The sequence below is a fragment of the Odocoileus virginianus genome, chromosome 28 (genome assembly GCF_023699985.2).
Source record: "Odocoileus virginianus isolate 20LAN1187 ecotype Illinois chromosome 28, Ovbor_1.2, whole genome shotgun sequence".
In the NCBI taxonomy this organism is placed as follows: Eukaryota; Metazoa; Chordata; class Mammalia; order Artiodactyla; family Cervidae; genus Odocoileus; species Odocoileus virginianus.
The window spans coordinates 28,312,334-28,336,298 of record NC_069701.1 but is presented as its reverse complement, the minus strand read 5'-3'; the positions used below and the strand labels follow the sequence as shown (position 1 = coordinate 28,336,298).

At 35.8% G+C, this 23,965-nt stretch overlaps 1 protein-coding gene across 3 annotated transcripts in view; it reads left to right on the top strand.

Annotated features, from left to right (window-relative positions):
• Positions 1 to 23,965, top strand: part of ARHGAP32 (Rho GTPase activating protein 32) — a 191,967-nt gene that overhangs the window by 76,740 nt on the left and 91,262 nt on the right. Inside the window, exons 2-5 of one of the 3 annotated variants that reach the window (XM_070457388.1) lie at positions 446 to 554; positions 11,931 to 12,022; positions 12,553 to 12,594; positions 13,000 to 13,084. In XM_070457388.1, coding sequence (XP_070313489.1) covers positions 450 to 554; positions 11,931 to 12,022; positions 12,553 to 12,594; positions 13,000 to 13,084 — 324 coding nt within the window. In that variant the 5' untranslated portion in view covers positions 446 to 449. Of the gene's footprint in view, positions 1 to 445; positions 555 to 9,889; positions 10,025 to 11,930; positions 12,023 to 12,552; positions 12,595 to 12,999; positions 13,085 to 23,965 lie in introns of those variants that run through there. The other 2 variants (XM_070457390.1, XM_070457389.1) reach the window with 2 other exon arrangements.

The following is a 23,965-nucleotide window of genomic DNA, read 5'->3' as shown; positions in this document are numbered from 1 at the left end:
ATAAATAGACTAAAACCAGAAATAAACAGAAACAAAGGCTGTGGGGAATGAAAGAGAAAAGCAGAATTGTATTGCTGCTTGGAATTTACTCCAGAGATCAAGAAAAGATATGCTTGTGAGTAAGCAGCCCCTAAGGTCACTTCTCAAGCAATGTGTTTCTTAGACTTCTCTTGGAACTTTTACACTATCAAGTATAGTTTTTTATGTTATGAACAAGAATCTCAAAAAATAGAAAATGAGTCTGTGTCAGAATCAAATAATTTTTTAATGAGGGAAAAAGCAAGTTGGTAAAGCTTGTTCCCACAATTTAAAGAAAGTGGTGTTCTCTCTTTTTCCTTTGGATTGGAAATATCCAGGTCTGGACGTATCCTTTGGATTGTAGTCATTGGAAGGCTTTCTTAGAAATGGGAATTCTTATCACAGTCTTTCATGTTTTGGTCTCTAGGAAGATGAAGTCCTCAGTACATTCTGAAGAGGATGATTTTGTTCCAGAACTACACAGAAACGTTCACCCTCGAGAGCGGCCTGACTGGGAGGAAACACTTAGTGCAATGGTAAATCAGTTCTATGCATGTGTGTGTGTGTATATTTTACTTACATAAAGAAAAGGAAAAGAGGAAGCATTACTCACAAAAATAAAGTTTTTTGCTGTTGCTTTACTCATTTATTCAGGAAATACCTGTTGAGCAAATAATCTATTCAAGGCACTATTCTAGACTCTCAGGCAGAGCTGTGAGTAAAACACACATTTCCTGCCTTTATGGAGCTTATATTTTAATGAGGTAGGAGAAGTAGCAAGTAATTACATGTTTAGTATGTCATGTGGTGGTACATGCCATTGTAGAAATGATGCAGAGTGGTGGGGTCGCAGAGTGGTGGAACGCAGTTTGAAGAAGGGTTGCTCGCTATATAGTATGGCAAGATGGCCTCTAGGGAAAGTTAAGATTGGAGCAGACACCTGAGGGGTGTGAGGGAGTGTGTTTACCTGGGAATAGCTAATTTTAGGCAGTGGAAGAACAAGTTAAAGGCTGTGGCATAGAATTAAAAAGCAAGTTGGAAGAAACATGAGTAGGATGTGGCCGAAACTGAACTGGGAAAAGATGAGATCAGAGAAGCGGTTTCTTGTCTTCCATTATATGAGGACTTTGGTTTTTTATGCTGAGTAAGCTGGGAAAACGTTGAATGATTTTTAGCCAAGAAGTGACATGATCTGGCTTAAAATTTTATAGGAAATCTCTCATTGCTGTGAGTAAGCTAAAGAAGGAGGCACAAGAGAAGGAGATAGGAGATCAGTTGGAAGATTGTTATAATAGATGGACAATGATGGTAGCTTGAACCAGGATGGTAGATGTAAAAAAATGGTTAAACTCTGGATGTACCAATAGTTTCATAGATAAAGCCAACTTTTTTTTTTTTTAAGCTAATGAATGAATATAGAGAATGAGATAGAGATGTCAAGGATGACTTCAAGTTTTTTGACTGATCAACCTGAAGAATGGAGTTTACATTCACTGAGATACTGGAAAAGCAGTTTTTGTTTGTTAATAGTTAGGTGGAAAAATCCTTTGCAGTGTAGTTTTTCCCCATAAGTTTGAGTTATCCATTTAATCTTTTATAACTTTTTGTAGTTCATATCCATCAATAAGAACAATGAAATTTGTTTTGTGGAGAATAACATTTTACTTAATTAAAGTTAAAAGTTAGTGATTCTTATCCAAATTGAAGGCAAATGTTCATTTGTCATTGTAGGTTTGTGAAAAGATTTTACATATTTTATTTTTGAAAATGCCTTTTCACTCAGTGATTGCCGAATACTTACTTCAGTTTATTAGCATATGATTTTACTTGAGCATATTCATTGTTTATAAGGCATTCATAGAATTCTGTTAGTTTCTTCTCTTGATATTTTCCTTTTAGCATAATGTTCCATTGCAAATTTCTACTCTAATAGGTGTGAAATAGTCTAGTCAAAACAAACAGGCCCCACACAGCTCCCTATTGAATCAAGTAATCCCTGGAGGTCCCAGCATGCCATTGAAAGGCTATTCAATAAATTCTTTTGTCCATGTAAAAATCTTTCACAGTTTTCTTCTGTATTTTGATAAACTACATTGAGTTTATTGAATGGGAAGAAAGATGATATTTGTTGTGTGGTAGTTCATTTACTCTATATTAAAATGTCATATGCTGTATACATGGAAAGTGACTGAATTCTGTTTCCTGGAGTTCCCATTGGTTTGTGTATGGAAATTACCATTTGTATCATATGTTTTTAGCATCTTTTATTTTTACATTGGTACTCTAATTTTTTTATGTGTAAACTTCTTGAAGGCAAGTGCTATAATTCTATGTTTTCTTTAAAAATGATTATGCTCAATAAATAGTACATTGCAGGGTTGCAAAAAGTATACAGTGAATGATGAAAGGATATAAATGAGATTTGAACTGCTGTTTTACTACACTTTCTCTAGAAAGTTATATTAATTTTAATGAGGAAGTAAGAGTAAAGAAAGTTGGGAACCTTTTTCTCTTTCAATAATAGTCTGTACTAAATATTATGTTGAGGATAAAGTTTATTATTAAGAGAAACCCATATAAATGTTTCTCCAAAACAATTTCATGTATTTAATGTTTTAGTAGCTTTAGAAATAAACATGTGTAAGTGTAGAACTTTTATTGATTTGTGTTGTGTGGCCTGAATATTAGTTTTTTAATACATATCTAAAAGAAAATCAGAGATTACTGAATTAAGAATTTTAAAAATTTTGTAAATAATCATTTTTAAATTGAGATATAATTGTTATGTTATGAATTAGTTTCAGGTATACAATATAATGTTTCTGTATATGTGTATATTGTGAAATGTTCACCATAAGTCTAGTTAACATCCATTACCAATACATAGCTGCAGATTTTTTTCTTGTGATGAGAACTTTTAAGATTTACTCATTTAGCAACTTTCAAATACACAATACTGTAAATTTTGTGTATTTACTATAGTAACCACACTGTACTTTATATACCAGGACTTACTTATTTAAATGGCTGAAGTTTGGACTCTTTGACTACCTGAATCCATTTTGCTTACCTACCTTTATAGCCACCAGTCTGTTCTCTGTATCTTTGGTTCAATTAAATTAATCATATTTTTAAAGCTTCCACATATAAGTAAGATCATATGGTATTAGTCTTTCTCTTTTTCACTTATTTCACTTAGCATAATGCCCTCAAGGTCCATTTACGTTGTCGTAAATGGTAAGATTTCTTTCTTTTTTATGGCTGAATAATATTCCTTTGTTGTATATATACCACATTTTCTTTATCCATTCATCAATCAGTGAATACTTAGGTTGCTTCCATTTTTTGGCTGATGTGAATAATTCTGCAGTGAACAAAGAGGTACAGATACTTTTTCAAATTCGGGTGTTTGTTTTCTTAAGATAAATACCCAGAAATGGAATTGCCAAATTATATGGTAGTTCCAGTTTTCATTTTTTGTGGAACCTCCATAATGTTTTCTGAAGTGGCTGCACCAGTTTGCATTTATACTACAAGTGCACAAAGGTACTGTTTTCTCTTTTCTCCACATTCTTGCTGATGCCTGTTTTTTATCTTTTTGATAGTAACTGTTCTAACGGGTATGTCATTTTGATTTGCATTTCCTTGATGGTTAGTGATGTTGAGTGCCCTTCCATGTATGTGTTAGCTGTTTGTAAGTCTTCTCTGGAAAAATGTCTATTCAGAGCCTGTGCCCATTTTTTTAATTGGATTTTTTTTTTTTTTTTTTTTTTTGCTATTAAGTGAGTTCTTTTATATTTTGAATATTAATCTCTTAACAGATAAATGATTTATAAAAATTTTCTCCTATTTTATAGGTTACTTTTTCATTTGGTTGATGGTTTCCTTTACTGTGCAGAAGCTTTTTGGTTTGATGTAGTCTCACTTGTTTATTTTTGTTTCTCTTGCTTTTGCTTTTGTCAAATGCAAAAAATTGTCTCCAGGACTGATTTCAAGGAGCATGCTACTATGTCTTTTCCGAGGAGTTTAATGGCTTCACATTTTATGTTCACGTCTTTAATCCTTTTGGGTTAGTTTTTATGTGTGTCATAAGATAGTGGTTCAGTTTTGTTCTTTTGCATGTGACTGTTCAGTTTTCCTGACACCATTTGTGAAGACACTGTCCTTTTCCCATTGTATACTCTTCATTTCTTTGTTATATTTTATTGGCAGTATACAAGTGGATTGATTTCTGGCTTTTTATATTTTTCCATTCATCTATGTGTCTGTTTTTATGTCATTGTCATACTGTTTTGACTACTGTAGCTTTATAATATAGTTTGAAATCAGGAAGCATGATGCTTCCAGCTTTGTCCTACTTTCTCAAGGTTACTTTGATTCTTCCATGTCTTTTGTGGTTCCATACAAATTTTAAAACTTTTATTTTTGTGAAAAATGCCTTTGGAATGTTGGTAAGGATTGCAGTGGATCTAAAGATTGTTTTGAATACAGTAAGCCTTTTAGCAGTATTAATTCTCCTGATCCATGAGCATCTTGCTTTTGTTTGTATCTTTTTTACTTTTTTTTCACCCATGTCTTACAGTTTTTAGTGTTCATGTCTTTTACCTCCTTGGTTAAGTAAATTCCTGGGTATTCTTTTTATTCAATTTATTGAATCTCAGTTGTAAATGAAATTGTTTTAATTTCTCTGTTAGTTCACCATTAGTTTATAGAAATGGAACTGATTTTTGTATAGTGATTTTTGCATCATGAAGCTTTACCAGATTTATTAGTTCTAACAGGTGTGTGTGTGTGTGTGTGTGTGTGTGTGTGTGTGTGTATGTAGTCTTTAGGATTTTCTTTATATAATAATATCATGTCATCTGTAAATAGTGATTGCAAAACTATCACTTTCCAGTTTGGTTGCCTTTTATTTCTTTTCCTTGCCTAATTGCTCTGGCTAGTACTTCCAGTACTGTGTTGAATAGATGTGGCAAGATGAGCATTGTTATCATATTCCTGATCTTATGGGAAAAGTTTTTAACTTTTCATTGTTGAGTATGATGTTATCTGTGGCTGTGTCAGATACGGCCTTTATTATGTTGAGATATAGTTCCTCTGTACTTGGCTTTGTTGAGAGGTTTTTTTTTAATATCATAAATGGATGTTGAATTTTGTCACATGTTTTTTGTCCATCTATTGAGATATCATATGATTTTTTAATTCTTCATTTTGTTAATATCATGTATCATGCTGATTGATTTGCAGATGTTGGACCAGGCTTGTATTCCTGGATTAAATCCCACTTGATCAAGGGTGTGTGATCCTTTTGATGTATTGTTAAATTTGCTTTGCTAATTTTGTTTGCTAAATTTACTTTAGCAATTTTAAAATTGCTAAATTTGTTGAGGCTTTTTGTATCAGTGTTCACCAGAGATATTGGCCTGTGATTTTCTTTTCTTGTTGCATCCTTGTTTCACTTTGGTATCAGTGTAACTGTACTTTTAAAATGAGTTTGGAAGAGTTTCCTCCTCTTTTATTTTTTGGTAGAATTCACTGGTTAAGCCACCTGGTTCTGGACTTTTGTTAATTGGGAGCCTTTAGTTACTGATTTAATCACCTTAGTGGTGATTGATCTGTAGTACATAAGTCATTTTTAAGTCAAAAGAGGAGTAGTAATAAACCCTAAGAGAGGCCTCTGTCCTTTTGTGATTTATGGCTTATGATTTATTTATTATTCTTCATAAATTTTTAAAGAAATCTCTTAAAAACTATATAATTTTTCTAAATTACTGATTGAAATACTTATTTGCAGTTATTTAACAGTGAAATCATTTAGTAAATAAACATTAGGATCTTAAAAAAATGAGATCAAAAACTTGAAAAGAGAGACTTTCACCAGTTTTGAATATTTTAACTTAAATTGTCATTTAAGTTAAATTCATTTAATTTAAATTCTTAGTGTTTTTCCATTCACTTTATTTTTAGTATTGATCATTGCAAAATTCTCAAAATGGATCCTGTTAATTCTTGAAATTTTTTGTTAGGAACAATTTCTCACTTCAGTTTCCTTTTCTACTTTAAAGTTAATGTGTTCAAGGCTCAGGGCTAAAAGCAGGTCATGTTGTAGCAAATGAACTTATTATTGATAAAATAAAATCAATGGTCTTAGTTTCAATGGTCTTAGTTGAAAATGCTCACACACATGCTAACAGCCAGAGTCAAGAAAATTAAAACCAGTTATAAATTCTGAACTTCCAAAATACAAAAAAATTAAAAAGGAAGACAAAAGGATGCTCAGTGCTGTCCGCTTTGCTTGTGCTCAGCCACATTCTGTCTCCTTCCTCTGCGTTTTCTCCCCCTCTCAGCCCTCTCCCGGATTCTCCCCCCCAGCCATCTCTCTCTCTCTCTAACACACACACATACACACACGCAGAAATTCACTCTTGCATACTGCAGTCGCATTCACTCCTGAAGGGTTGACCCTTTTCCGGTCTCTCTCCTTCCTACCTGCTGATTGTTGGCGTTGACAGTGCCTATACTTTATCTCTGTGTTAATTTCTTGCCAGATCTTTACTGTTCCTGCAGGTTCACTGTCATCTTTGTACAGATGACTGCCACATCCATAACTCTAACCTGGTAAGAATTCATTTCCCACTAGAAGGTCCTGTAGGAACCACAAACTACAGATCTTCACGAAATCCCGTCTTTCCTCTCCCTGAAGTGAGTTACTTCTTTTTAACTTTAACAGGTTACATTAGTAACGCTGACTGTTCTAGTCCCCCCAAGTTCAGAATCTTGCATTTGTTATACATGATTTCATTTCATTTTTCTTAAAAGCAGGACCTTGATCATTTTGCTCCAGGCACACTGGCCTCCTTGCTTTTTCTCAAATACCCCGAGCATGCCCCTCCTTCTGGGCCTTGCATTTGTGTTTGCTGCACCTGGGAGGTGCTCTTCCTGCAGGGTCTGCGCAGCCTGCCCGTGCTCTGCCTTCAGAAGCCCTTCGCGTGTCACGCTTCAGGCTGCTTTTCTTGCACCTCCAGTGAAGTCCCAGCCCTGTCCTCCTCTCTCTCTCTTGCACTGTTTGAATTTTCTCTGTGGTACTTGCAAATACTGAGTATTTATGATTATTACCTTTCTTTTTCATTAGGGTGTAAGCCCGTTGAGTATGAGGACTTTATCACTGTTGTTTACTGTTTTAGCGTCTGTGACCGGCATAGTAAATTATAAGTAAATAATTTTTGAATGAATGAAATTGTCATTCTCTGGACAGATTGAGCTATTTGTTTCTCCTTGAAAAATATCCTGAATTTTCCTACTTCTTTATATCCTTTCTCAGATATTGAAATGAATTCTTGTCACTTTTCTTTTCTCCTTTTTCTTTTTTTCCCATTTCTCTTTCTTTCTTTTTTTTAAACAAAAGTGAGGCCATTGGTACATTTTTCTTAGACTTTTCAATTTTTGGCTTTTCCCCTTTCTACTACCTACTTTGTCTTAATTGATGTATCATTGACTTACAGTATTCTGTTGGTTTCAGGTGTTCAACAGAGTGATTTGATATCTTTATACATTATAAAATGGACCCCAAGATAAATCTCGTTAACACCTGTCACCATGCAGTCACTAACTGTAGTCAGCCATGCTGTCTGTTACATCCTCATGACTAACTTAATTTTATAGCTGGAAGTTGGTACCCCTTCATCCACTTCACTTGTGTCATGCATGCTGCACCCTCCTCTCCTCTGGTGACTGCCAGCATGTGCTCTCTATGAATCTGCCTCTGCCTTGTTGTGTTCATTTGTTTTGTTTTTTTGATTCCATATATAGGAGAGCAGTTGTCTTTGACTTATTTCACTTAGCACTTTGAGGGCAAAGTTCCTTCATGTTGTTGAAATGGCAGGATTTCATTCTTAAATTTATGGATGAGTAATACTCCTCTTTGTATGTGTGTGATTGTATGTGGGTGGGTGTTTGTTCGTGTGTGTTCTGGGTTAGGGAACATAGACAGGATAAAACATTGCCAATTCTTATTTTTTTCAAGTTTTCAGTATCAAATTATGTTTTCCTGAAATGGATGCACTTTAATCTGTGTGGTTTAACTGGTTCAGACTGTGGAGAAACAAATACCTTCCTTATTACAGATGGCATTTTTTTTTGTTTTTTTCCCCAGACTGTATTTTCTTTTTAACCAGTGAGGATTTCTTTTATGACTTATATTTAATTTGTGTGTGTGAAGTCGCTCAGTTGTACCCGACTCTTTGCGACCCCATGGACTGTAGCCTACCAGGCTCCTCTGTCCATGGGATTCTCCAGGCAAGAATACTGGAGTGGGTTACCATTTCCTTCTCCAGGGGATCTTCCTGACCCAGGGATCGAATCCGGGTCTCCTGCATTGGAGGCAGACGCTTAAACCTCTGAGCCACCAGGGAAGTCCTTTCCAACCTTATAGGAAGTCAGTTTATTGCTAGAGATAGATGCATAGGGAATTTAATTGTAAATGGTGGGTGCTTTTCTGAAAATGGTATGTTCATTAAGTGGTATGTTCCATAGCCTCTGTTGTCTCTTTAATTTTCTGTTGATGAATGGCACTATTTGTGTGACATTGATATAAATTCTGTTTTGGAAGCATAAATAAGTGATGATTATAACATGGATAAACTGGGAAAATTGTATTTTCCAAGAATGAATGTTACTTAATGAATATTTCCTAAAGGAGAAATTTCTTAACTTTTGATTGAGAGTGACAGAATAGAATGGTTCAATCTAGGTACTTTCAATAGAAATATAAGAAAATCTTTTATATAAAAAAATAATATGTAGGTGAAAATGTTAGTTTATCAGACAATTGAGGAATAGTGCTATATTTTCCTTTTAATTTTGTTTACTGATTCTTAAAAGAGTTAATGATACCACTTTTTATGCCTGGTACATTTCTGGACTATGGGAAAATATTGCTGGACAAAACATACATGGTTATAGGTATGTTTGAACTGTTGATTCAGTGATTGAATCAACGCAGCAATTTCACCCGAGTTACTAGAATCTCACGTGCTGCATGCTGTTTGTTTACATCCAACATTTGATGCGTCTAATCATAGTAAAAAATCTTTGTCAGTTTTCTCTTTTCTGTTATGGATGAAAAGTGGAAAATAGGGAATTCTTACATATATTCAATGAAAACAAAATGCCAAAATCAGCAAACTTTTAAAGTATTTTTTTTTTCTACTGAGGTATAATTGATTTAAAATGTTATATGAATTTCAGGTATACCACATAAAGTACCTTCTTTAAAGATGATGCAACAATCTGGGCAACATAACATAAAAACTAGATAATGATTTATTTCACTACTGTGTCAACATCATAGGTCAGTGGTTGACAAATTCCACTTAGTGGCTGCCTGTTTTTGCAAGTAAATTTTTTTTTAGCACGAATCTATATTAAATCATTTACACATGGCTGCTTCTGTGTTGTAAAATAGTTGAGCTATGGGAAAGACAGTGTGGTCCATAAACTTAAAATATTTACCATCTGACCCTTTAAGAGAAAGTGTGCCAACTCCTTTTCTCGGTTGGTGTTTCTTTTATTTTCATTTTTTTTTTAAAGCTGTATTTTTAAAATTTTAGACTTTTCTAGTGTGGTAGGATTAAGAATGATGAGAGACACTGATGAAGTAATACCTAGGAGTTTGAAGGAACTCTGTCTCAAGATAGAGGAAAAATAATACTGAGATCCTATATTAGATTTATGAAAAGGTTCAATAAATCCATAATGTAATTGCAAGATGGAATGAGTTCTATTTCATTACTAAAGCGTATAATAACATTTTTTCCCTTTGGAAGACCTGTAGGACAGAATAAGAAGACTCTGAACAATTGATGATGAAACATCAACCCTTATAAATAAACTAAGGAAGTTTAACTGTTGTTAACTATAGCAAGTTTATCCATACTAAGGACAAAAACCTCAGACAAAATGGGTCCAGTTGTTCCTGATGGTGTTTATATATCCAGTGTTAATTCTTGTAAGTTCATACATCGTTACCTCATATTTTTCAAAAGTCATGGATTTTAACATTTAATCTGTCTTGACTAGTTTTTTTTTTAATAAGAAACATTTTAAAAAGTTGAGATATTATGAATCTCCTCCCTTTTTTATTTTATTGAGATATAAAATTGAAGTATAACACTATATTAGTTTCAGGTGCACAATAGTGTGATTTGATATTTGTATACACCGAAAGATCACAACAATAAGTCTGATTCACATCTGTAACCATACATAGTTAACAAATCTTTTTTTCTTTTTTTTTCCTTGTGATGAGTACTTTTAAGATCTACTCTCTTAGCAATTTTCAGATGTCCAAGACAGTGTTATTAATTATAGTTACTGTGCTGTACATTAAGTTCCCATGACAAATTTGTTTTATTGCTGGAAGTTTGTGTCTTTTGACTTCTTCACCTTTTTCACCTACTCTGTCCCCATTCCCACCTCTGGCAGCCACCAGTCTATTCTCTGTATCTATGAGCTTGGTTTTGTTTTGTATTGATTTGATTTTAGATTCCACAGGTAGATGAGCCCATACAGTATTTATCTTTTTCTGACTTAACTTGACTTAGCATAATGCCCTCAAGGTCCATCTATGTTGTTGCAAATGGCAAGATTTTGTTCTTTTTAAAGGTTAAGTAGTAGTCTGTTGTGTGTATTTATCTTCTTTGGGAATCTCCTCTTAACTCATTTTAAATGCTCAATCCACTTTATTCTCCCCTACTGCATTATTTGACACTGGCTATAGCAGTTTTTTTTTGTTGTTGTTGTTAACAAGTATAGTTTGTATAGCATAAGTTTGTTTTTTTAAGATAGATATTTGGATTTGCTGTTTGCTTTCTCTGGAGTGTGAAGAATCTTTTGGTTTTCCAGTTTCTGTTGTTAAAGTGATGCAGCTGAATGTATCACTAAAATTAAAAAATCACTAAGAAAACTGGCAGACTAAGGGTAGTTTGGAGGTATTACATAGATGTGTCAGGTGAGTGTATGCTCCCCGGTTCTTCGTTTCATCACAACAAAGATTTGGAGTGGTGGACATTAAAGCCCCTTGGCGGGTTATAGCTCTTGGAGGACAGACCGTGTTACAGCTCTTAAATAAATCACTGTTACAGCTCAGTGTTACAGCTCTATTTATATAGATGATAGCAGGGAAATCCATCTTCGAGGTGTGAGGGCACTTCCATCCAAAGAGGGGAAGAGAAGAGCGCCCCATCGTGTGGGGGAGAGAGAGCGCGAAGAGGGCTATGGCTCCTCTTTTTATATGTTTTTTTTGTTCCCCCTGGGCCTGTCCTTTGCAAATTGGGCTTAGGACGGAGTGCTGTTAGTTTTACCTGAGGTTCTCACTCCGGTCCTCGGACCTTCCTTTGTTCTATTTTCCCGGGCTTTCCCTTCCAGGTCTTTTAGCCACCACCATTTTGGACTCCTTTTCCCTATTCTAACTACCTAACAGATGGAACTTCCAAATATTAGTGTGAAAAATGTATGTTGTGATCTCCTAATTGTTCATATTATCACTTAAATTTTTGTTAATCATCATAACCAGGGTTATTTTGTTCCAACAGCTTTGGGGGGAGAATTTAGTTTGTGCTGAGGCACATAATACAATCATTGATTTCAAAATGTGATTATAAGAGAATGAAAATTCTTAGTTTGACAGAAAATTTTTCCTCTTACAGTAAGGTTAAGTATTTTTAGGTGACTATTTTTCCTTGTTCTTAGCAATTAAAAGTCAAGTAAGTTTTAATTTTAAGAGATTATTAAATAAGTATGTATTTCTTTTGGTATGGAGTTAGCAGGACCATTAAAATGAGCTATAATCTGCTTTTTAAAATGTATTCATAATAAAGGGAAGGTCATAAATCTTTTGTCTTTGTTTTTTTAAGGCCAGAGGAGCAGATGTTCCAGAAATTACTGGAGACCTTAGTCTTAAGACATGTGGCAGTACAGCCAGTATGAAGGTTAAACATGTGAAAAAGTAAGTATAATATTACAGTGAGTTTTAAGTGAGTTCCAATAAATGAAAATCAGTTCTTTAGTTCTCCTAAAACTTTTATCCAGATTTCTTACTAAATGAGCTGTTACTGTCCATACGTTGGATAATACTGTTGTGACTCAACTGTTAGCAGAACAAGTCTGAAGATTACATGTCTAAAAATATACTTTAATTTTGTTCTTGGAATAACTTTCATGTCATTTTCCGTTAGGTTGCATTTGTTCAATAGTAACAATCCAAGTATATCTTTTTTGGTACCTTTAATACATGCTCTCAGTCATTTCGAAAAGTCAGTTTTGGTATTTTGAGTTAGGATATCGCTGTTTCTCAGCTCTGCATTTGAGAAAGCCTGACGTGGATGCCAGTGTTTGACTCTGAAGTGAAGTATCTGAGGGTATCCATTTCAGTTTTAGATAGAAAAAGCATCTTTTCACCTGGTAAAGGGTTAGGTAGCTATGTTTTTATCCTAAAGTGGAGGAAAGACAAGGATAAAATTTTCATTCTGCATCCAGACCCACCAATCCAGGACTGATGGGCTGTGACAACATTCACAGGTAAACGCTGGTTTTGTGTTTTGTGGTGGGAATGCTGCTTCTGCTTAGAGCAGGCTGTTCACAATCTCCATGACATTTATTAAAAGCATAGTTTTTCTAGGGCCATTGACATGGGTCAAGATCAGGAGAATACTGTAGCAATGCTTTTTATTTTATTATTTTGTTTTGGTTTTGACCTGTGCACTGAATGTAATTTCCATTTGATGCTCTGTGTTTCTGAAAAGGTTTGAGTGGATATATGTGCTCATGCGCATGTGCTTATTAAATCGTTTTGCTTGTTGCATGAGCTCTTAAACCTGTTTTATTTCCTCCTCAGACTTAGTAATTTTGACTGTTCCAGGATCTTGTATCTCATGTATTTCTTTTTTTTAAATTTTTATTCTTTACGTATTTCTTGTACTTCAGGTTACCCTTCACTAAAGGTCACTTTCCGAAGATGGCTGAATGTGCACATTTCCATTATGAGAATGTTGAGTTTGGCAGCATACAGGTATATTTGAGATACTTTCTACATACTAAAGTGAGGCGTATTTATGTCTTATCTGTATATCTCATAGGTGACACCTGGAAGTAGTTTTTCCTATTGATGTCTTGTTGGTTGATGTGAAAATTTCTGTTCTTTTCTATTGACCCGTATTTGACATGTGATGACTGCTATTTCAAGTAATATTTCAAGAAACAGTATAATCCAATCAGTATAAATTTCAGAATTTCTATCAGATTCCTAGACTGTTCTGCAGCATGAACTGCTTTAGTTGTTACCTGACTCCTGTGTTGGGTCATAGTGGTGATGGATTAATCAGAGTCAGGATGAAGGTAGAGTAGGATTAGGGAGAGAAGTGCTAATGGAATTTGTTTTCAATGTTTTTCTTATTGTGAAGCATATTATGTGTAGCCATGTATATAAAACACATACATTTATACATATATAGTATATACATATTTATGTACATTTTAAAGTCCAGGTTAAGAGAGAAATTTCTTGTGTCCCTCTTATTATTGCATTTGCCTTCCCTACCCCAGAGGTTACTTATACCATTACTTTTGTAGTATTTATTATCTTATATCTTTTAAATAGTTTTACTGTCTATATGCATTCCTAATCAATATGGTATTTAGCTTTACTTGTTCTTGAGCTTTTATATAATTGGAATTATTCTAATTTTCTCAGCAAATATTTACTGAGCAAGTACTATGTATGAGGCACTGTTTTAGGTGCTTTGGCTGTGCTAGTGAACAACAGCAACCAAAATCAAAGGCCCATTCTTAAACAGCATAGAAGATGTCCAGGAACATAACAGCTATTGTAAAAAGAGTAGAGCAGGGTAAGAAGGGTCAGGGGTCACTGGGGTTGGGTGGGTAGCCCACCCATCAAACCAGGGTGGGCTTACTTACTGAATGTATTCTTTCTTGCTTCTTTCATTTAACATTGTGAAATTTATTCCTGTGGATGTATATAGATATAGTTTGTTCAGTTTGTTCAGAGCTGTGTATTAATTCATAGTGTGCATATGTCACAGGTAATTTACCAATTCTTTCATTTGTCTGAAATTTGGGTCATTGTCAGTTTTTGGCTTTAAGTTTAAACAGCATCTCAGTGAACTTTATTTTACATGAAACCTGATGTACAAATGCCAAACTACTTTTTAAAGTGGTTTACAAATGTATACTTCCATAAACAGTAAACAGTAGTTGTCCCACATTCTTCCCACATTCTTGGTTGTTTGATACTTGTTAATTTTTACCAATCTGATGGGGACGTAGTTCTCTCTTGCAGCATTTTAATTAGCAGTCTCCTAATTTCTGATCCAGTTGCTCATCTTTTCAAATGTTTATTGGACATTTGAGAGTCCTAGTTTTTTAAACTCTAGATCAGCCTTTTGCTTGTTCTGTTTTATAGATTTGCTTATATTTTTCTTATTCAGTCATGGAAATGCTTTACATATTTTGGATGTTAGTCTTTTCATGTTGCATCTAGTCCTTTGTTGTTTTTGTGTGTGAACTGAAAATACTTTCTCTCACACTGTGGCCTGTTTTTTTTTTAACTTTATTTTGCTTTTAATATGCAAATTATTCTATTCTTTATTTTATGTAATTGTATAAATCTTCCAACTTGTGGTTTCCCTATCATATTTCACATATCTTCCCTACTCTGAAGTTATGAAGATAATGTCCAAATTTTTTTCCCTAAAGGTTTCATAGTTTTGACTTTAACATTCAAGTTACTTGTAATGGTTATATATGAACTTTGTTTATATATGAACAAGTTACTTGTATTGGTTATATATGAACTTTGTTATATATGAGCAAGTTACTTGTTATATATGTATAGTGTAAAAGGAGCAATGTTGATAGTTTAGAACCCCTAGTGTGACAACCAGTCAGTGGACATAAACTATAAGCACTGGAACTGAGCCCTGATGCCCTTCTCCTGTGCAGAGAACTGTCCCTACAGTAGTATGGGTCATTGGTGAAACAGTATTTCAATATTTTAAAACTGTGGTACCGACCAGCCTTCTAGAAAAGAGTCCTACCTTATTTTAAAGTGTGACCAGCTATATTAGTCAGAGTTCTGTAGTGAAACAGAACAAAATTGTGTGTGTGTGTGAGTGTGTGTAAGGATTGTGTGTGTGTGTGTAAGGATTGTGTGTGTGTGAATGTGTGTAAGGATTGTGTGTGTGTGTGAATGTGTGTAAGGATTGTGTGTGTGTGTGAATATGTGTACAGAGAGAGGCTTTAGGGAGTTGGCTCATGTGGTTGTAGAGATTTCATGGGTCCAGACTCCCCAGAGCAGGCTAAAGACCAAAGGAAGAGCTGGCATTGCACTTTGAGTCCTAGGGTAGGTACTCTGCTGTGAGTTCCCCCTACTTCATGGGAGGCCAGTCTTCACTTCTGTTCAGACCTGCAACTGACTGGAGGGTAACCTTTGCTCCCTCCCCTTCTCCCCTTCCATTATGAAGGGTAATCTACTTTACTCAAAGTCTACTGAATTAAATGTTAATGTCATCTCAAAAATAGCAGTAACATTTGGAATAATGTTTGACGAAAAGTTGTACACAAAATTAAGTATCACAGTCTACCCCTTTTCAGCTTGGCACTCCTTAAACCACACTTATCACCAAAGAAACAATAATAAGGTCATATTTCTGTCTAGCGTGATTAGCTATTTTTTATACAACTGAAACCACTAACCTTTTTCCTAGAGAAGGATGCAAAGTCCGTGGGTAATGTTTGCTCTTCTTGATAACCCATAACTAAAATACTATGATGTAAAGTTAAAAATACTTAAATACCATGATATACATTTTACATCATATAAGGCAATAAGAGGGGGGAGAAAACAAAAGTATTTGCTTTTTGTGCATGCATGCCTGCATGCGTGAACAGACATACACAAAAACATATTCATAATAAAATAAGTAGTAAGTACTCGTGGCGAGTATAGTTCTTGGTTCTGTAAATGGTCAGGTTGTAGGTGGTGTTACAGTTGCCTTTATCCACTACTCATTCTATATTTTCCTCAGCAAGAACTTCAGCTGATTGTGTTCTTTACCTGGTAAGGTGACCCACATCTTCATTCTGGGTTTGGCCATTAATAGTCCTGCATGAATTGGGTTCTTGTTATTTTCCATTGAGTTTATGATCGGGCATGGTGATACTAAGAGACACCCTGGGGGGTCCCATATATTCAGACTACTCTGCATTATTTCCATCACAGTACAGTTGACCAGTTTCCCCCATAGTGAGTATCAGTCATACCAGCCAACAGCATAATTCCCTTCTCTGCTTCTTGATTTAAAGGTGTAAGGAACCCAGAGGAGCTCAACAACAGTCTTAACTTCCAGTTCTGTGTCTTCTAGCGGAAACATTCATCCCTTTGGAACTAAGACCTCTAGGCCAGCAGAGTATATAGTTGTGATGACAGGAAGCACCAATTTTGCTAGTGAGTCACTAAGAGTAACACTTGAGTGGTGCCACTCCCATTTTCCACCCCCTTGATTCCTGGTTCTTCAGTCTGACTAAAGACATGAATGACTCTGTATCTAATAACAAAGAGAGCATGGGCCATCCATGGCTTGAGGGGTCTATGGAGACACCCATTATAGTGCCCTTGGGTACTTGGAGTCAAACACTCATGAGAGACAAGGTTTCTGGACTAACGCACATACGATATCTTTGAACATTTTTGTCAAACCAATGAATATAGTAAAATTTTCATTTCCCTAATGATTAGTAATGTTCATCATCATTTCATATACTTACAGTCATTTGGTAATTTGAAATCATCTTTGGAGAAATGTTTAGAAATCCTTTCTGCATTTTTAAATTGAGTTGTTTAGTTTTTTTGGTGGTTGAGTTTTAGAAATTCTTTATATAACAGCCTGTTGTGCTTTTAATTTAAAGTGAGTCTTCTTATAGGCAGCATTATAGTTGAATCATGTATTTTTTTAATCATTGTGTCCATCTTTGTCGTTTGATAGTCAAGTTTAATCTTATTTCATCCATAGTAATTACTGATTAGAAAGAATTATTTGTCATTCTGCTATTTGTTTTCTATATAATTATAGATTTCTTGACCTTTATTTCTGTATTAGTCCTGTCTTGCTTTTAGTTAATATTTTGGTAGTGAAATATTTAAATTCCTTTCTCATTTCCTTTTGTATCTATCTATAGATATTTTCTTTGTGGTTACCATGGGGATTACATTTAACATCCAAAAGCTATGACACTAATTTTACCAGCTTAACTTGAATGACATACACAAGTTCTGCTCCTTTACAGCCTGATCCTCACACCTTTCAGTTGTTGATATATAATTACATCTTTTTACATTGTGTGCTCTAAAACATAAACTAATAATTCTTTTGAATACATTAGTCTCTTAAGTTATGTAGAAAACAAAATGTAGGGTTACAGACTAAATTTCCAGTACTCACTTTTAGACATAATTTTGAAAAGTATTAGTTTCTTAAGTCATGTAGAAAACAAAAACTGATTATAGAGTGTTACACAATCCCAGCTTTTATGGTTGCCCATGTGTTTACCTTTACTGAGGTTTGTCTTTGTATGTTTTGTAATTCTTCTCAAGTGTCCTTTCGTTGCAACCTGCAGAACTCCCTTGAGAATTTCTTGCAGAATATGCCTGATGTTAGTGAACTTCTTCAGCTTTTGTTTATTTGGGAATGTCTTATTTTATATCTCACTTTTGATGGGTGATTTGCCAGATATAGTATTTTTGGTTGACAATTTTATTCTTTTAGAAATTTGAATTTGTTGGCCCACTGCCTTTTGGCCTCCAGAGTTTCTGATAAGAAATCTAATAATCTCATTGAAGATTCCTCATATGTGACTAGTTGCTTCTCACTTGTGACTTTTAAGATTCTCTCACTGTATTTGGCTTTTGGAAGTTTGGTTATAATATGTCTTGTGTGGGTTTCTCGAAGTTCATCTTACTTGGAGTTTGTTGGGATTCTTGGCTGTTTATATTTATATCATCAATCAAGTTTTGTAAGTTTTCAGCGAGTATTCAGATACTCTCTCTACCCTTTGTCTGTCTCATTCTGAGACTCCCACAAGTCCCTTAGACTCTATTCACTTTGCTTCACTCTTTTTTCCCCCTATGCCTCAAAATCAGTAATTTCCATTGAGCAAACCTTATCTTCAGGTTTACTGATTCATTTTCTAATTACTCACATTTGCACTTAAGTCTCTATTGTGAAATATTCACTGTAGTTACTGTGCTTTCAGGTGCAGAATTTATTTTTTGAAACTTCTCTTTGTTGGTATTTCCATTTTGTTCATATGTCATTTTCTTTACTTTTTCCACATTGTCCTTTGGTTTTGGAGAGCGTTTTTAAGGTGGTTGGCATAAAGTGTTTTCCTAGTAGATCTTTTTTTTGCAGATTGTTTCTGTTGATTTATTTTTTTGCTTTGAACTAGCCATAGTTTCTGTTTCTTTGTGTACCTTGTGGTTTTTGTTGATTTGGACATTTGAATCTTAAAAATAGCAAGAAAGAAGCAGCTAGTCACATACCAACCAGTCCATCCTAAAGGAAGTCAGTCCTGAATATTCATTGGAAGGACTGATGCTGAAGCTGAAACCCCAGTACTTTGGCCCCCTGATGCGAAGAACTGACTCCTTTGAAAAGATCCTGATGCTGGAAAAGATTGAGGGCAGGAGAAGGGGATGACAGAAGATAAGATGGTTGAATGGCATCACCGACTCAATGGACATGAGTTTGTGTAAACTCCGGGAGTTGGTGATAGACAGGGAGGCCTGGCATGCTGCAGTCCATGTGGTTGCAAAGTGACTAAGTGAACTGAACTGAGTCACATGCGAGTAGTAACGTGGCAGCTCTGGAAATCTGATTTTCCTTTTTCCCTAAGGTTCTCTGTTTTTGTTTATTATTATTTTTTAAAACTTGTTGGCTCACTGTGTGCCAAGGACTAGCCTGATGGTTAAACTTAAGGTCTCCTCAGGTATTTCCTGAGTCTTCACTTCCCTATCGACCTGTATGTGGTCACTTCCTAATTTCCCCTATATATGCAATTGCTTTAGAATGTCCTAGTCTACGTCTGGCTTCCCAAAATGGAAAAAGAAAAATTAAGAAGAGGAAGGGGCACTGGCCTTTAAAATTCTGTGGAAGTGGCTTCTACCTGTGGGGGGGCGGTTTACAACAATATGGGGGTGTAACAACAATGACTGTCTGCCTGTTGGCACCTCTGCTCTTTGGAGCAGCAGTTTTCAGAGCGTGGATCCTTCTCATTTGTGGGATGGGGCCCTTCTGCCCACCGTGGTTCTCACAAGCTGCCTGCAGGCTGTTCCTTTAGTGTATGTGTCATGTGCTGTGGAGTGCTGGGCAGCTGCTTCTCTGCTAAGAGCTAGATGGACCATGATTCACCACAGTTTATCTCTAAGCCTCCCCTGGGAGTCCCAAGCCTCCAGTGGACTCCAGAGTTACAGAAGAATTGTATCAGATTCTGCCAGAATCTGGGAAATTCCTGGTGCTTCCTACTCCACCATCTTCCCAGAATCCTCCTTCTCAGAGTCCTTATTTACTTTTAACATGGGATTGACAGTATGTTCTGAGGAGAAAGTAAGTGGGTAAACTTAGTAAAATGTGTCTGGAAGAGGTGATTAACCTCAGACTTGGCACCTCTGGTTTATCCTAACAGGTATTCATCATGACTGACTCAGTTGTTGTCTATTAATGTGTCCCAGTGTTGGGACATTCTGTAGTAGCATACCTTCTTCTTTTTTTTTTTTTTTTTTTTTAAATTCTGATTTGTTGAATTTCTGTTAGACTTACAGATTTCTTGTTTTCATATTAATAGCTCTTTCTCTTCCTCAGATAGTGAGAATTTGTAGTTGCAATAGGCCATTGTATCCTAGAAAATATCAGTGTCCCCTAAATATTTAAAATCTGATAGTATTATATTTAACTTTAAGGCTTTGATTTATAAAATGAACATAATTATTCTTAATCCCATATGTTATAAGTTCTGATTCTCAATTTTATTTATATGGAAAGACACAATTGCTTATAAAATAATTAAGATGTAAAGATTAATTTGGACCAGTAGTGTCATTGGATCATAAATAAGGCTGAGCACTGAAGAATTGATGCTTTCAAACTATGCTGTTGGAGAAGACTCTCGAGAGTCCCTTGGACAGCAAGGAGATCAAACCAGTCAGTCCTAAAGGAAATCAGCCCTGAATATTCATTGGAAGGACTGATGCTAAAGCTGAAGCTCCAATACTTTGGCCACCAGATGCGAGGAGCTGACTCATTGGAAAAGACCCTGATGCTGGGAAAGATTGAGGGCAGGAGGAGAAAGGGATGACAGAGGATGAGATGCTTGGATGGCATCATCGACTCAATGGACATGAGTTTGAACAAACTCCGGGAGATGGTGAAGGACAGGGAAGCCTGGCGTGCTGCAGTCCATGGGGTTGCAGAGAGTTGGACATGACTGAGTGACTGAACAGCAAAAGCAAATGCTTTAGATTGCACGGCTATGCTCAAATCCTACTTCAGCTCAATTCTAGCAGACCTTAGCGCTTACTTCACAGCTCAGTTGGTAAAGAATCTGCCTGCAATGCAGGAGACCCCAATTTGATTCCTGGGTGGGAAAATCCCCAGGAGAAGGAATAGGCTACCCACTCCAGTATTCTTGGGCTTCCCTTGTGGCTCAGCTGGTAAAGAATCTGCCTGCAATATGGGAGACTTGGGTTCTATCCTTGGGCTGGGAAGATCCCCTGGAGAAGGGAAAGGACTACCCACTCCAGTATTCTGGCCTGGAGAATTCCATGGACTGTATAGTCCTTGGCATCGCAAGGAGTCTGACACGACTGAGCGACTTTCACTTTAGCCTATCTCTGACTTTCCAGTTCAAGAATCAGTTCACTGTCTTCAGTCGTAATGTGTGGTAGAAGATGGCATCGTCCTGTTGAGGAGTACAAGGATACTGGTGTGGGGTGGAATGGGTGCGGCACTCACGGTGCTGTACAGTCTTGACCTCAGTGGAGACTATTAGTTATGCTTGGTCCTGTTTACCTTAATTCTGGAAAGGAAGTACGGGTCCTGGATACTCTAGAATAACTGGATGACAGCTGATGTTCCTTCTGGCTAAGGTGAACTGTGAGCTCTGACTTAAATGAGCTGGGATGTGACCAAGTGAAGAAGTAAAAGCCTGTAGTGACATCGGCAGAAGAGGCTGTACCATGTCATGCTCTTAGTTTAGTCCACTTTCATATGGAGCAGGAGGAAGCTGTCTTTAAAAATTAGAATCATTACTCTAGTCATAGAAATAGGTTGCTGAAACATCTGTATTCCTGGAACACACCCTACTTCCAGGCTGTATATTTTAAGAATAAGTTCCCTTTTTTACTCAGTCAGGGTTTTATGATTTTTATATCTGTGTTCATTAAGGATGTTGGTCTGTATATTGTACTTGTTCACTAACCTGAGTTAGAGAACTTCCCTGCCCCATGACCTTTTAAAAATAAATGTCTTGAGATAATTTGTAGAAATGGAAATTACCTGTTCTTTGAAAATTTAGAATTTTCCTGTTTGGTTCCCAGGAGGCTTAATCTGTACCATGTCAGTTTGTCGATATAATTTGATTATCGGTCTAGTCTAGATTATTGGTCTGGTTTTGCTTATTGGTTTCTTTTTAGGTCTAGTCAGTGTCTCCTTAGTTCAGTTTTTATCTTCTATATTTTCTTAGAAAAGTGTCCATTTAATGTAGATCTTCATGTTTGCGGGTATAAGTTGTTGTGTACAGATATTCTTAACACTTGATCTTATCAGGAAACCTACTTGGAATTTTACTCATCAACTTGAGACTTTTTGTCTTCTCCCTCCCTTCGTTTCTCTCTCCCTATTATTGATTAACTTAAATCCTAAGCAAACTTTTTTCCTTAGATAAATAAAATTTTATAGATAACTCTTGATACTTCATTTGTTTTTGGCCATTGTTTTTTAATAAGTGCATTTGAGTTTGGACATTTTTCTCCCTAAGTAAACTACAGAATTTGACATTTAAGTTTCAAATTTTGTTTAGAGAAATTGAAACCTGAGAAAACAAGATAAACAATACTTACTAGAAAGAGCTGATTATTTATTAACTAAAACCGCATGTCATTTTAAATTCTGTAAATTTATTATCTTTATTGCACTTCCCTTTGTGGATCAAGTCCTTTGTCCAAAAAAGAAAGATTTATTCGCATTCACAAGCTGTTTTTCAGTAAGCAGGAAAAGCATCTCTTGCCACGTGTAGATAGTTTATTCAGCTTTACGCTGTTGAGGCGTTAGTCTCTGCTGGGCTTGGTGTGACAGCGCCATCTAGTGTGTGGTTTACGTTCTTTTCTCATTCACGTATCTGAAAGTGTTAGTCACTGTCTTGATTCTTTGTGACCCTGTAGACTGCAACCTGCCAGGCACCTCTACCCATGAAATGATGAACCTGTGAGTTAATATTTCTTTTTATTCAATTTCACATGAAGCATTACATTAAATTAACCCAAATGCAGGAGCTCAGATTTTAACTCAAATACAGCACAGAAAAAGTATGAATTTAATACCTGTCTCCTGAGGGTTCTCTGCTAAAGCTGCTATGCATGGGACTCAGAAATGCTACTGTGGTGTCATTCTTAAAATTTAGCTCCATTTTCAGATAGAATTAAATCTATAGCTTAGAATATTGAAATTGTAATGTATTTCTAAGGTTTAGGGTTTAAAAATAAAGGAAACCAGAGAAAACACATCATTGTATTTTACGCTATAGAATAGTAACACTGAGGATCATATATATGGATTCCACATTTTCAGTTTCAGTATGTCAGTATCAGCTCAGTCACTCAGTTGTGTCTGACTCTTTGTGACCCCATGGAGTGTAGCATGCCGAGCTTCACTGTCCATCACCATCTCCCAGAACTTGCTCAAACTCATGTCCATTTGAGTTGGTGATGCCATCCAACCGTCTCATCCTCTGTCGGCCCTTTCTCCTCCTGCCTTCAGTCTTTCCCAGCGTCAGGGTCTTTTCTAAAGAATCGGTTCTTTGCATTAGGTGGCCAAAAGATTGGAGCTTCAGATTCAGCATCAGTCCTTCCAATGAATATTCAAGGCTGATTTCCTTTAGGATGGACTGGTTGGATCTCCTTGCAGTCCCAAGGGACTCTGCAGAGTCTTCTCCAACACGACAGTTCAAAAGCATCAGTTCTTCAGTGCTCAGCTACACTGGTCTAATATTAAACAGTTTCAGTAGACTATTTTGGAAACAGATTGAGTTTTCTTCCTGATAAGAATTCCTCTAAATTAGCCATTGAAGTTTATAGAAACGTGTACCAGCAACAAATTTCGGTGCCTATCTGTGAGACTTTCAGACATCAATAAAAATGAAGTAAATCAATGAAATGCTCATTTCCCCATCTTCTTAATACTACTTTCAATTTCAAGATTAGCTTGTAGATGTTTCCAGTTAAAAATTATCATATTTAGAAGTTTATATTATTTGTATGTAACCGTTTGAAACAAAGGACGTGATAATTTTACTATTTCTATCCCTACCAGAAAGTCTTCTCCCTCAACCCAAAACATAAATTTCAACCCTACTTTTCTGCATATTCTGTAGTAATACCTCCTGTTATGCCTGGAAATCTTTGTCATTTAAGGGGAGGATTTGAAACGAAGAGTTGACATAGTGAGTTATTAGTGCTGCCATCAACCAAGTCCTGGATTTCGACTGTATCTCATTTGAGATTGTCCAGTTTAGAAGTTAGGTGTGTAAAACTGGTTGATATATAGATATGTTGGAGTCACATTACACATGCAGTTCACTTCCAGGAGTTGGACTGAATATGCTTACA